The sequence below is a fragment of the Pundamilia nyererei genome, unplaced genomic scaffold (genome assembly GCF_000239375.1).
Source record: "Pundamilia nyererei isolate P.nyererei 1_Seehausen unplaced genomic scaffold, PunNye1.0 scaffold00132, whole genome shotgun sequence".
In the NCBI taxonomy this organism is placed as follows: Eukaryota; Metazoa; Chordata; class Actinopteri; order Cichliformes; family Cichlidae; genus Pundamilia; species Pundamilia nyererei.
Window position 1 is genome coordinate 1,526,775 of NW_005187533.1, and position 14,124 is coordinate 1,540,898.

The 14,124-nt window shown below is 39.3% G+C and overlaps 1 protein-coding gene across 1 annotated transcript in view; it reads right to left on the reverse strand.

The window, feature by feature from the left end:
- cacna1ha (calcium channel, voltage-dependent, T type, alpha 1H subunit a) overlaps positions 1-14,124 on the reverse strand; it is a 121,152-nt gene that overhangs the window by 7,199 nt on the left and 99,829 nt on the right. The window contains exons 21-32 of the mRNA XM_013913441.1: positions 13,462-13,585; positions 11,586-11,654; positions 11,282-11,466; positions 9,855-9,981; positions 9,421-9,546; positions 8,791-8,880; positions 8,030-8,243; positions 3,934-4,085; positions 3,724-3,833; positions 3,069-3,202; positions 2,805-2,875; positions 1,121-1,199 (exon numbers count right to left, since the gene is read on the reverse strand). Of these exons, the coding sequence (XP_013768895.1) occupies positions 1,121-1,199; positions 2,805-2,875; positions 3,069-3,202; positions 3,724-3,833; positions 3,934-4,085; positions 8,030-8,243; positions 8,791-8,880; positions 9,421-9,546; positions 9,855-9,981; positions 11,282-11,466; positions 11,586-11,654; positions 13,462-13,585 (1,481 nt within the window). The remainder of the gene's footprint in view (positions 1-1,120; positions 1,200-2,804; positions 2,876-3,068; positions 3,203-3,723; positions 3,834-3,933; positions 4,086-8,029; positions 8,244-8,790; positions 8,881-9,420; positions 9,547-9,854; positions 9,982-11,281; positions 11,467-11,585; positions 11,655-13,461; positions 13,586-14,124) is intronic.

The window sequence follows — 14,124 nt, forward strand, 5'->3', positions numbered from 1 at the left end:
TCACTCAAGTCAATGTTTCCTTGCTTTCACACCTTACTAAATATTCTTTCCTCCCAGTCGGAGCTCGCTCCTGTATAGACCATTTACTGTTCTACCCCCTTTGTTTTACCTTTCTCAGGTAATCTTCCTTTAACTCCTGCCCACTGGAAATCGGGATTCATCTGGGTGTAGACTACCAGATAAATTATTAAATCTAGATTCAGATCCACACTGGAATATGTTAATTACAAGCTATGCTGAAAACACCTGACCCTGAAATGACATGAAGCCAGAACTGTATTAACATTTAAACACTCATTCAGCCCCCTGTGCCCTCATCCTATGTACACAGCCTTGGGCAGATACCTTGGACAGAGTCTGCCAACGTACGCTTGTCTGAGATCTGTCAGTTAGTCGCATAATTGTTGGTCAGTTTAAATTCCTCTTCCATGGTGAAAATGTATAAAACACCATGTTCTAATAAAACTAAAGACTTGTCGACGGCCTATGTAACAAGGGTTGTGTGAGACGCAAGTAAGTTCGAAGATGAGGTTTAGCTTTTTCTTACTGGCGTGAATGCAGGGAACGTTCCTGTTCTCCACCGCTCTGTGCCACGATGTTTCCTTCAAAACTTCCAAAGTTAAAACATATTTCACCCTTACAGGCATGGATCAGCATTTAGCTTGGCACTTCCAAACATTCATAAAAATCTCTGCAAAAGCTGAAGATGGGTCATGTTGCATAAATCGGCAAAACAGACATCATCTTCTATTCCCAGCGTGTAGCAGAGGATCATAACATTTCACCGAAAGCAACCTCTTTATCAGAAAGTTGTTTTTCATTTCATCTTCCCAGAAGTCCTTTTTTTCTTTTTTCTAACACTTTTCCCACACAAACTCAGGCAAAATGAGTTGGACAGAGTCAATCCATTGAAGAAGCAATAATGTAAATAAATGGGATCATGCAAATGTGATATTTTCCTTGGTCAAAACAGGAAGGGAGGATACAAAAAAAGGGGGGAAATTTGCCGCAAATCGTGACTGTAATAGTGATGCTTGGATTCAAAAACCTTTTCTGGCAAAGTGTGTGGAGCAGTGTGTGTGTGTGTCTTTGTTTTGTTTTTTTCTTGCTGGTGACTGACCCAGTTTGCCAAAGAGCTCCACTCCCAGAGCAGCATAGATGAAGAAGAGCAGCATGAAGAGAAGACCAAGATTTCCCACCTGGAAGGAAAAAGAAAAAAACAAACCCCAAAATATGTTAGATATCTTCTGCAAAAAAACAACAGTACCATTTAAAACATTAAAGATCCAGGGACAAGAAGGCACTGTCTCCGGAGTATATAATCGAGAGGGAGTATATAACTGACTCCATTTGTTTGTCTGTCTGTTTGTTAGCAGTGTAGCATCCACAGTTTCCAAGATCTCATTTTCATATTTTGTGTGATGGTACAAGTTGGTTTCATTTAGGTGAAAATCACATCAAGATCACATCAAATGGGTAAAACAATAAAAACAAGCCTTGCTTGGCACGAGCACCTCAGTTTTCCAGGGATCTGACCTTGACCTTTATTGTTTGTGCCAAAGGTAAAAGTTGACCTTGAAAAAACATTTAAAGAAACCATATCAAGTAATGTATCATGTGAATGGGCATGGGGAGAGCTGTACATTAACACAATGCCCATGATGTCACAATGACACCAGAAAGTTTCCCAAAATTACACAGTGCATGAAAATATCTTAAAGTCACAACTTCTTTCAGCTTATAGAAGCCAAATCAGCCAGCTCTGTCCCAGTAAAGACAATAAAAAACACTATAAATGTGTTAAAGGTCAGACATCAGCATATTGTTATAAAAACATCCTGATGTCAGCATGTTGTAATAAAAAGAATTCATAAAACATCAGCGTTTTAGTACAGCCCTTTCTATTTGAGAGGAGATGTGCTCTCTGAGTGCTCTTGTCTTATTGCATATATTTGATACCACATATGCTTATTTATGCATTAGCATAAAATACTTCTTTTTCCCTTTTCTACCCATTGCACGGAGAAATCCCTTGCGCGCTTAAAAATCAAAAAATTCAAAAATAACTTGGACAGTGTGCACCTCCCTATGACTACATATGCATCGTGCCATCATTTACCAGCATGTCTCATCTCCTTTTCCATTTTCTAAAAATCTTTCCTCGTGCACTCTGTGCCTGGGATGGTTATATCCGAATACTTGACATTTAGAAAATAGCAGAACAACGTCTGTCACTGCACACACATCATAATCTTTGGCGCAGCTGCTCTTTGCCTCTAAGATTTGAGCCACGCAATAACAGGGAGATACATCCGCGACATCTGCTGACACGCCTAAAAAAAAATGGTGGGTGCATTGACAAAATAGCAAAAGCACAAAAAGGAGCACAAGGGAGGAACAGTCTGACTCAAAAAAAAAAAAAAAAAAAAAAAAGAAATCACAAGATTGGTGGCAAAAATGTGCACGGGTATCCATTTGACTAATGAACTCACTGACTCTGTGATAAAATTCCTCTTGTGTGCAGTGTGCGTGCCATTTATTATAAGGCACATTTACTAAGAAAACCAAATGTGATGTGCAATAAGTCGGCGAAAATCTGAAGAAACAAACACACTTGAGGGTTAGGATATGAATTTTGTAATGTGGAAGGATACGCCTGGAATTAAATATTTATTAAAAAGCATAAATCTTTCAGGGCTGTCTATTCTGAACAAAATTCATATCCTGACCCTGTTTTCATAAATAAGAAAAAAAAAAGCAAAACCACTCTTTTGTGGTTGAGACATTACAGAGTCCATGTTTACCTGCGGCAGTGCTTGCATGACAGTATCCAACAGAGCTCTCATCCCCGTGGCCATCTTTAGAAGCTTCAGCACTGCAGAGAGACATTGAAACAGCCGTTTTACTGTGATAATTGTGAAAAAGGGTTAGTAGGAAACTGTTTTATCTACATCTGAGATCCTCTTTTTGATGCCAGATCTATTAGAATATTTAGGATAACTTAACAGAGTGAAATTATGTAAGTGTGTACAACATAAGCAAGGATAGATTGGTAAGCGTATGTGTACCTCGTGCTATCCTGAGCACTCTCATGATCCTGATGATGGTTGGATTTATTGGTAATGTGCCTTTCATTTTCAGCTCCTCCAGGACGATGCCCATGATGGACAATGCCACTATAGCTAAATCCAGCTGATTCCACCTGAAAATATTTTTTAGTCGGGTAGAAAAAAAAAGGGCAAAAAAATTAATCAATAAAAAATAAGACACAAGATACAGTGCTTCTCTTTCATCGCTCATGCAGCATATTCAACTAGTACCAGAGGGTGATTGTAACAACAAAGTAATACAAGTTCCTTCTTAGTCTTTAAAGGTTATTGTGAGTTAGCTGAAAAGGAGAACAGATGGGAACAGAAGATGAAATGTTGCTGCTGCCTGGCTGCTGATGCTAAATAGTGAGGAGGCTGTTTAGATTAATGGGCAGCCCACCCACTAATCTCTTTTGTAGGGAAAACACTGAGGCAAACCATGATAGCGCTCCACCTGGGTACTCTGAAAAAGATAAGTACCCTGACCACCCAGTGCTCTCAATACAATTGTGGGAAAATAAGGAAGGCAGGAATTCACACATTAAGTAGGGAATTATTTTTGTAACCATTTTATGCGAGATAGTTACATTGACTTTAGTGGGAAACAATGCTATAGAGATTCTCATTGCTTTACCTGTCTCTGATGAACCTGTGTATGCCAAATGCCACAAGTTTGAGGAGGGCCTCAACGACGAAGATGCAGGTAAACACGTAGTTACAGTACTTCAGAACCTCTCCTAAATACTGAGTGCACAGATTGAATGTAAGGAGAAGCGTACAGATTAATTTGAGACATCTTTCACAACATTTTCCATTTGAGCAAGTTTGTAAGGGCACGCATTACCACTGGTTGTTTATAGTGCTCTATGCTCATGGTGAAGACATTGACGCAGATGATAAAAGTGATGAAGAGGTCCAGGTGGTGGCTGGTACACAGCGAGTGGATGGACAGACGCAGGGGAGAGTAGTCGTCATAGTAGCGCCCGAGCTTGGCCTCTGGATCACAAAAATTCAGGAACAAACAAATATATGAAAGACAGAGTAAGAAACACGCAGAGAGACTCACTTTGGTGAGTAACTGTTGTCTGAATATAAAGTGTTGTATGTGTAGCAGTGTGCACCGGAAGGCAAAGGGGCAAAGAGAAGGCAACCACCACTGCTGTTCCATTTCATACTTTATTCACCAAAACATGCTTGTGCCTTAATAAGATTCTGCTATTTTGGTACGCATGTCACACCAGACAGGCCCTTGAGCAGACCAGGCAACCCCTGATCCTCTAATTGTAAACTTACTCACAGCGGTGGTGCTCCCCTTGTCCCTGTTCCTTAAACAGCATGTGCATGCTACTGCTTGTGTGGCTTGTTTAAATAAGTGAGGACATGAGAGTAACACGAAGTCTAAGATATTTATGGCATGTATTCATTTTTTAAAGGGATCACATATTTAGTATTATTACTCAAAATACTTTTGTACGTAAATTTGCACACGTACAGTTCTACTTAAAAATTTACATCCACACGAACATCATGGGGATTTATGGATTTTCGTGAAACCTGAACTGTCCTTTTCCAGGGTGGAATAACTGTACCGCATACATCTTTAAAAAAAAACTAAAATTAGACACACATCACTGAATTTATTTTGGATTTTCTATAATCCACAAAAGTTTACATAAAAGCTCAAATATACACATTCACTCACTTAAATCTGTGAATGTGAGTGAATGTGAATACACATTCACTCACTTAAATCTATAAATAAAGGTGCTGAAGGCTGTACAAACACCAAGGCCTTTCAGCTTCTTGTTAGTGATCGTGATTGACTACAACTGTTAGTTCTCTGTGTTTGACAGAACTGATTGGATTGACCAATACTCGAAACAATTTGAAAGCCCACAGAACTCAGAGAAGATCTAAGAAATAGAATTCTAGATGTGCACAAGTTGTGGCTTTCTTTTTCCTAAATAACCATAGATTTCTGCAGAGAACTATCCCTTTAAACAACTGCATTTAAGTACAAGTTACTTGAATATGTCACCAATTTGCCAAGATCCGGAAGAAGATCCAAATTCTGACCCTCAGATGAGAGGAAATCGGTTAAGATGTTGAGGAATAACCCAGGGAACCACTAAGACTGAAGCCTGCAGTGAACTGGAAACTGCTGGAACACCAGCATCAGTGTCCACAGTGAAATTCATTTTACATCACAATGGACTGACAGGGTTTAGACCAAGTGAAAAGTTTTATGGTCAGGAGACATAAATTGAGCTATTTGGCCAAAATGACAGGAAGTGTGTTAGGAGGAGTAAAGATGAGGCTTTCAAACTTAAGAACACTGTACCAGCTGTCAAGCATGGCGGAGGTATCATCATGCTTTGAAGATGGAAGAAATTACAGACTATCTCTAAATTCTTCAAATTCACCTCAAATCAACAGCTAGATGGTTGAAACTTGGATATAATTGGGTGTTCCAAAAGGACAATGATCTCAAACATCCATCAAAGCTAGTATTGAAATGGATAACACAGGCTAACATTAGGCTATTGGGATGGTTTTCCCAAAGCCCCGCCCTTAACCCTATTGTACATGTGTTAAAAGTTGAGTCCGTGCCATGACTCCAATCAATAAAAATAAACTCTACCAACTCTGCCAAGACAAGTTGTTAAATAACCTGCCAGCATTATGCCAGAAGGTTGTTGACGGTGACCAAAAGCATCTGGTCGAAGCACAAATTGCTTAGAGACACCAAATATTAGTGGGGATGTATGAATATATTTGTGCACCTAATTCTTGTTTGTTTAAGTGGTCAAAGATGTGTGCTGTACAGTGATTCGACCCTGGAAAAAGAACAGTTCAAAGAAATCATTGAAAGCCCAAAATTACCATGAAATTCATGCCTACGATAAGTGGATGTAAACCTCTGACCTCAATTGTGCATACGTAATGATAAGCAAGTGCCGTGCATGTTGCACTCTTAAGAATCAAAAGTTAGAGTGACATTAGAGAAGGAGGAAACAGAAGCCAATTTTTAGCCAGATTAAGGAAGTCCAGTGGCACTGAAAATACCATTACCAATGCTAACTAGCTGTTTCAAATGTTTTATGGTTATGCATGTTAATGCCATGTTTACATATTTAATATTAGGTTAATAGTCAGAATGTTGACGCTAATTAAACTTTCTCATTTCTGTAAGTGTGAAACTTGCTGCTGTTTGAGATAGCACTACCCAGTCAAGGATCACAGATGCTTACATAGGTTAGGACTACATTGTGTATGAACAGAAGAAGCCAATCCAAATTGATATCTTGGTGGATGGCATTTTTTGCTTTTGTGTGCATTTATACATTTTTGTTACGGTGCCAACATACAACAAGTGTTTTACAAATGAGACCCTGGCTATTTATATGTGCTTGTTATCAAACTAGACTGCATACTCACATGTCCACTGTAATTATCGAACGTGTATGTGAATGTCTTTGACATACTCTCACGTATACCATGCCCTGCCCTATGCATCGACTGCATGCTTTCATGCCATTCTTTTTAAAACTAGGATTTAGAGGGGCTGTGCAGGATATGTTCAACAACACCATCCTTTAACAAATGAGATCGTTCAGCTTGTACTGCTTTAGCGATAATCTAAACGCTTTAAATTGAGCTCAATAATTTCAAATTAATCAGTTAATATTGCTGTCAAATTCCTTAAGATTTTAGTTTGAGAATTAGGGGTTGCTGTTGAACAAACACTGGAGCCACTTTTCTCTAAAATACTTGCAGGAAAAAAAATCTCAGTAGTCTAAAACTACATTCGTTTTTTGATTGATCAGTGAGTTTTGATTGATCATATGCCCAAATCCCTATGAACAGGTTCATTCCTCTGAGACATTCAAGTAGCTTATATTACATTTATCAAGAGCAGTTTTAGACCAGTGAGACATGGTGCCATTAGAACATGAAATAGCTGTGTTCTGCTCACACCATATACTGCCTTAAAATATAACTCTGCGATTACGTAAATGAATATAAGACAAAATACTTCTACAAATTTCTCTCATTCACAATCAAGTCCCTAAATGAAATACTCTTCTGTATTGTGACTGTACAGTACTGTGAATCATGATTGCAGTGGGTGGTGTGTTTCTGATGTTTCTACCAGCATGTCCTTGCATTAGCTATAAGGTGCAACAAACAACAATTTTTATCTACGTAACTTAACATATGCTAACAGCGCAGCTACCCAAGGTGTTTACAGGTATAGCAGCCAAAGTGTCTGCTATGTTTCTGAGTCTGCCAGTCAAAGCGTGTTTACAGGAAATATCCTTCTTCTTCTATCCATGACAAGAACCATTTCATGGTCAGTGTTGCACATGCATTCGCAAGGAGGGAGGGATTTACTGGCATTTCACCAATTCAAATTTTGCTAGCAAAATTTCGAAAGACATCTGGAGAAATGCAGCCGTTAATTACTTTCACATGCAGCAAGTGTTATAAAGGTGCTTTTTAAAAGTAATGAAACCAAAAACAAAAGTTAGCTTATTACAGGTTTTGTTGTATTTAAATTTGGTATCTGAGACGTATTTAAAATAGATTAAGTACTGTTAATACTTTTACACTAAACTGGTGGCAGTTCCATTAATTAAAGGGTGAGCATACAAAGTTTTAGGTTAAAACAACTGCTCAAGTTTTTCATGCAGTGTTAGAAAAAGGGTAAGAGTAGGGCTGCAGTCATGCATTTGCATGCATCAGACTGATGTAGTCCACGCCCCCTGTCAGTGATCGATCACTGTTTGCGTGAGCTAGCCAGTCTTTTAAATTCTCCCTCTTTTAATGTTTCAGTCTGTTATATATACATGTATCCCTGTTTGTTTCTTTTTCTCATTCCCGTTCTCTTTTTTTCAGGCTCTGAAAGCAGGCAGTGCTCAGAAAAATAGACTACCGACCAGCCCCTTCATTCTCCTTACTCCTGCGCTTTTTCTCTTTCATTTTGAGCCTCTTCTCTTCCCGTAAGCGCGCCTCCTCCTCTTCCTGGTCCTGTCGGCACTTGTGGAAATTCTCCACCACAACCCCAACAAACATATTAAGGACGAAGAAGCTGACGATGAGCAGGAAGGAGATAAAGTAGAGGAGCATCCAAGGATTGTTGTTCCTTTTAGGCTGAGGAAAGCAGAAGACAGCAGAGAATATTTGCTTTTTCAGTTTTTTATGCATATTTCTTACTGAAAACAAAAAAGAACAGGACTTTTAGCTCTTCTGATCATCTTGTGCAAGTAGAAGAGATACCAGCACCCAAACTGTCAGTATCTCATCACTTACAACATTCAGAAGCAGGTCAAATCCCTAGAAAATGTCCAGGGAAAGCTCCACCTTTTAAACTGTTTTCTCTTTGTCACTTAAAGCTGTGTGCACATTTGACGCGATATGCAGTGATGTCACAACCACAGACTAGAGAACGGCAACATGAAGTGGTTGGGATCTCAGATAAACTTCTAAACTTCGAAGTGAGCAACTGAAGGGACTACCAATGAGGATTTCCTGGGCGAACTGGATCACGGAACGTCCGCCTACGACTTACTGTCACCTTCAAAGTGATCCACGAATAAGTAATCACTTCGAGGGTGGATGTAGATTAACACTACAAAGATATTTTTTGTGTACCTGACACAAGGCAATTTTACAGCTTAGCAATTTCTCACACCATTACCTGTTGGTCCACTCCTACTGCATCCAGCCCATCATACATGATGGTGACCCAGCCATCCTTACACGACAGCACAAACAAAGACATCAGAGCCTGGATATTAAACACAAACAATACAGGAAGTCATTACACATGTGATCAGTTTGTTATGCTGACTTGTAACTCTATTTCTCCATCATTACTAGAAGCTTAAAAGCCTTAGGTGATTTTGTGCTGTTCTGCATATAATAATAACATAATATATTAATACCATGAAATATGTCATAGAAGTTGGGACATTTTTAAGTAATTATTTGCTGAAGATGCAGCAAGGTGATTTATCAAAAACAATTAAAAAATTATGGAACAACTGGATACCAAAAATTAAAAGGATTGGACTGAAAATAAGGCAGTGTCCAAAGAAAAACTCTGAAAGCTCCGCAGAAAGCCTGGAGAACTGTTTCTCAAAACCTCATTAAAAACTCATCCTTGCTCCTTGGAAACAAAATATTAAAAAATGAGGGATAGCTCAAGACTTTTGTACAGTACTGTAAAGTTAGTTAAAACAGCTCACAGTGAGATTGTGCAGTGCTGATTCCACACTCATGCCCCATCTTTTTTGCCAAATCTCACCCTCAATCTATTGTTTGTTACCTGAATCAGGTTGTCAAAGTTGTACTTTTTTCGTATCCAGCGGTAGTTAGCCTGCAGACAGTCTGATTTGTTGGTGATGTTTCTTGTGTCCAGACCTTCACAGTGGTAGAACTTCCCTTTGAACAGCTAGAGTGAAACAGAAAAACATAGAGAGAGTTATCTGCGGGGCTATTTTGGTAGCCATTTACATGTTATGTACCAGAGTTTGTAGCTTATAAAGCCAGAAATAAAGAAATAAAGGGAAGTTTTGTAGAACATATTATTATCATACGTTTCCCTCAGTCCTTGGGTAATACCAGGTCATCTTGTTTCTTTTCACACTTCACCTAACTGTCATTCTTTCAAAAATGCTCAAACAAAAAGCTAATTGTTGATTGGATACTGAGTGACATTTAAGCAACAAAAGGTGTAAGGCGTTGTGGAACAGTGATTACCTGGACCCCCAAGATTCCAAAGATAATGAAGAAGGCGCAGCATATCAAAACAATGTTCCCAATAGGTCTAAGAGAGGTGATGAGAGTCTCCACAACAAGCTTTAATCCTGGGGCTCGACTGATCACCCTGGAACACGCAAACCAAACATGTTTAACACAAGTACCAATAAATGCAGCACATTAAAAAACTAGAACCCAAACAAGGTAGAGCAACAAAAAAGTATCCAGCACATGTGCATCAATATATAAAAGCTACTTTCGAATTTCCCCTTATTCCTAAGGGATCCCTTCCATCACCACACTGACAAAAGTATTCATTCACCCATCCAAATCATCGAATTCAGGTGTTTCAATCACTTCTATGGCCACAGGTGTATTTAATCAAGCACACAAGCACGCAGACAATCACCTACAAACATTTGTTAAAGAATGGGTCGCTCTCAGGAGCTCAGTGAGTCCCGGCGTGATACCGTGATAGGATGCCACCTCTGTGGAACAAATCCCGTCGCGAAATTTCCTCACTACGAAATATTCCACAGTCAGGTGTTAGTGGGATTTACAGGGAACGACATCAACTCAGCTGCAGAGCGGTAGTAGTAGGCTCACAGAGCAGGGTTAGCAAATACTGAGTCGCATCGTGCACTGAGATTCCCAACTTTCCCAACTTCATGTGGTTTCAGATTAGCTCAACAGTGTGAAGAGAGCTTTATCCATGGATTTCCATGGCGAGCAGCTGTAACCAAGCCATACATCACCGAGTGCAATGTAAAGCATCGGATGCAGTGTTTGTAAAGCATAGGACCATAGGACTCTAGAGCACTAGAGATGGGTTCTCTAGAGTGACGAATGTATGGGTTTGGCGTTTGCTCAGGGAACGGTACTTGTCTGACTGCACTGTGCCAAGTGTGCGGTTGTATTTCAGGAGTTTGACTCTGCCTCTTAGTTCCAGTGAAAGGAACTCTTAATGTTTCAGCTTACCAAGACATTTTGGCCAATTCCATGCTCCCAGCTTTGTGGGAACAATTTGGGATTGGCCCCTTCCTGTTCCAATATAACTGCAAACCAGTGCACAAAAATACACTTCTGTAAGAATGGTCAAAAATTCCCACAAACATTCCTAAACCCTGTGGAAAGTCTTCCCAGAACAAAGAGTGGGCTGACATCATATTAAAGCCTATGGATTAATAATATGATGTCAGTGAAGTGTATATGTGTGAAGGCAGACGAGCAAATACTTTTGACGATATAAAGTAGCACTGCAAATGTGCACATGATTAAGCAGATATTTACTCTAGATTCCTTGTGTGTCTTCCTGGGATCAACATATGGATCTTTTGTACTTTAGGCAAATATGCAAACCACTACACTATAACCCTCCAAAAGGTGAGAAGACAGTATCCACATACAAAAGAAAATCCAACATGTACCTCAGTGGGCGAAGTGTTCGTAGCAGGCGAAGTACTCTCAGAATTCCCAGGATCTTGTTTTCACCATGATAGGCCAGATAAACCAAAATGTCAATCAGAGACACAAACACCAATACACCATCCAGAATGTTCCAACTGGACTGGAGGTAGCTCTGCTTCCCAAAGCAGAAACCAAGAGCTACAACCTGGGAATTATTAAAATACAAATTAAGCTGTACACAAGGCAGTAATCACAATAATCTAGATCCAGTAGAAAATAGAAAAAGGTTCATCTACAGAAGAAAGAAAAGGAAATGATTCTCACCTTAATGGCCATCTCTGCTAGGAAGATCACAGTGAAAATATAGTTGGACACACTCAGGAAATGTCGCTCCTAAAGAAGAGAGTGATATTATATTTCAGCCCACATACCATGTAGCACACGCCACATCACACTACAGAGTACAGAGTATCTAGCATCAGTCTAAAATGTGTCTTTTTAAAGGTTTTAAACTCTGGAGTTTTATTCTTTCAGCTCTTGTACACTTTAATAAAATGATTTTTATCATGGCCCTCGGTCTTCAACCCAACTATTGATATGCTAATGTTCGGTTTTATTATGTTTCTAGTTCATAGTTCTTGTTTGATTTTGTTCCCTTCTGTGTCCAGTCGGTATTAGTCTCTTGGTGGGTCCTCCCCTGCGTCCCCTGTGTGTGGTCACGTCTGGTTATAAAGCTCAAGTCTCTGTCCCTCGCTCCCTGTTTTTTGCCAGTCTCACCTCAGTGTTTGTGTTCCCTGTCTTCCTGTGTCTGGCCCGTCTTTTTCCTGTTTTATTCTCATGGTCATCTGTCCTGTATGTGTAATGTAATGTGGCTCCCCTGCCTCTTCAGTCAGACTATGTTCAGCTGTGTTCCCCAGGTGTTTCCTGCCCTGACACCCTCTTGAAATATTGTCTGTATCTCCTTCTGTCTGTTGCCATCCCTCGATGCTGTGTGCTGTCTGTTTATTTTAGTTTCTAGCTCCTTCCCAGTTTAGCTAATGTTTTTTTGTGAATCTGGCAATAAAGCTGTTTTTGAGTTCACGTTCTGCCTGAGAGCCCTGCATTCGGGTCTTGTCCTTCCTTGCCTCACACAGCGGTTAGTGACAATTTTTTTCCAAGCTTTCTGCAAATAATCATCAATCAAGCACCAAAAAGCACATAATGTGATATATTGTGAATAAATGTTTTGTAATTCTTTGCTTTTACTAATTTACTTTGGAAAATAGAAAATGAAGGCAAAGCTGACAAAGTTGAAAACAAATACATTATTGTAGCACCTTGATTCTTTTCTTTTTCAGCCTTTCTGTTGTAGATTTTTTTCCATTAAGCAATTTGGACAATGCTTTAGCTGCAGGATAGATGACTCTAGAATACTTTGGTATACAGAGTTCATCTTTGACTCAATGGCTTCAAGGTGGCCAGGTCTCGTGGCAGCAAAAGAAGCACAAGTCACCACCCCAACACCGTGCTTGACAGTCGCTATGGAGTGTTTTTGCTGATATGTTCTGTTTGGTTTTCACCAAACGTGGCACTGTGCATAATGGCCATACAGCTCCACTTTGGTCTTATCTGTCCAAGAGACACTGTTCCAGGATTCTTGTGGTTTGTTCAGATGGAGCTTTGCAAACCTAAACCATGCTGCCATGTTCTTTTTAGAGAAAATAGCCTTTCTCCAGGCAACCCTTCCAAACAAGACATGCTTCTTTGGCTTTTTTCTAACTCTACCTTCATTAACTTTAACATTTGAAATGTTAACTGAGGCTTGCAGAGTCTAAGACATTGTTAATGTAATGTGTTAACTGTTAATGGACAACCTCATATCTGAGGTTGTATTTGCCTAATTTTAAGAACTGTTAAGGACCACATTATTTGCAGATATCTAAAACCTTAGAATTTAAAAAGTGTGTACTTTCTTTTTTACTATGTGAATGTAGTGAAAGACCCCAGCACCCAGACTAAAGCACAAGCTGAGTGTATGTGAAGCCCAAGCAAGAAACCTTTGTTACTACAGGTAACAATGGAAGGGATAAAAAGCATCAAAGCATCACATATAACAGAGGAAATTTTGCCTGTTTCTCTTACTTAATTAAGGATCAGTTATAAGAGATAGAAACTAAATAAAACAGTCCAGGTGTGTATTGGCTGTGCGTGTGTGTCTTACCGTGCTGTCATTTTTTATATCAGGTCTTTCCAGAGCAATGGTGATGCAGTTGAGAAAGATGAAAACTAGAACTATGTGGTCAAACAGTCTGTGAGAGATCACTTTCTGGCACCACATACGGAACCTAAAAAAACCCCCAAAAACAGTAAATTAAAAAAAATAAAAAAACACAGACAAACATACACGCAACTCTGATAAAACAATAAAATATCCATCATTTATTAAAACTGATAATCAAATAAATAATAGTGAGAATTCAGTAAAAAATACAAGAGACAGAAATAGTTAAATTAAAAAAAGAAGAACCAGAGAGGAATAGGCCAGTGAGTAAGCAGAAAAATGGATGGCAGAGGGTGACAACAGAACGGACTGAATTCTTCGTATGGATCCGTGTGTGTGTGTGAAACTCATGCTGGTGGGACATAAATCTGCCAGTGCAATCACACTTTGGTAACACAAGCTAATGCTGAAAATGTAAATCATTGTGTCTTAGTATAAATAGTTTGGGGTTAGGTTCGGGTTAGGATTAGTGTAAGTGTAGTAACTGTGATCCTACAGGATTAGGGTAAATCTCCAAGATATGAATGCAAGGATGAAAAGACTACTGTGTGTGTGTGTGTGTGTGTGTGTGTGTGTGTGTGTGTGTGTGTGTGTGTGTGTGTG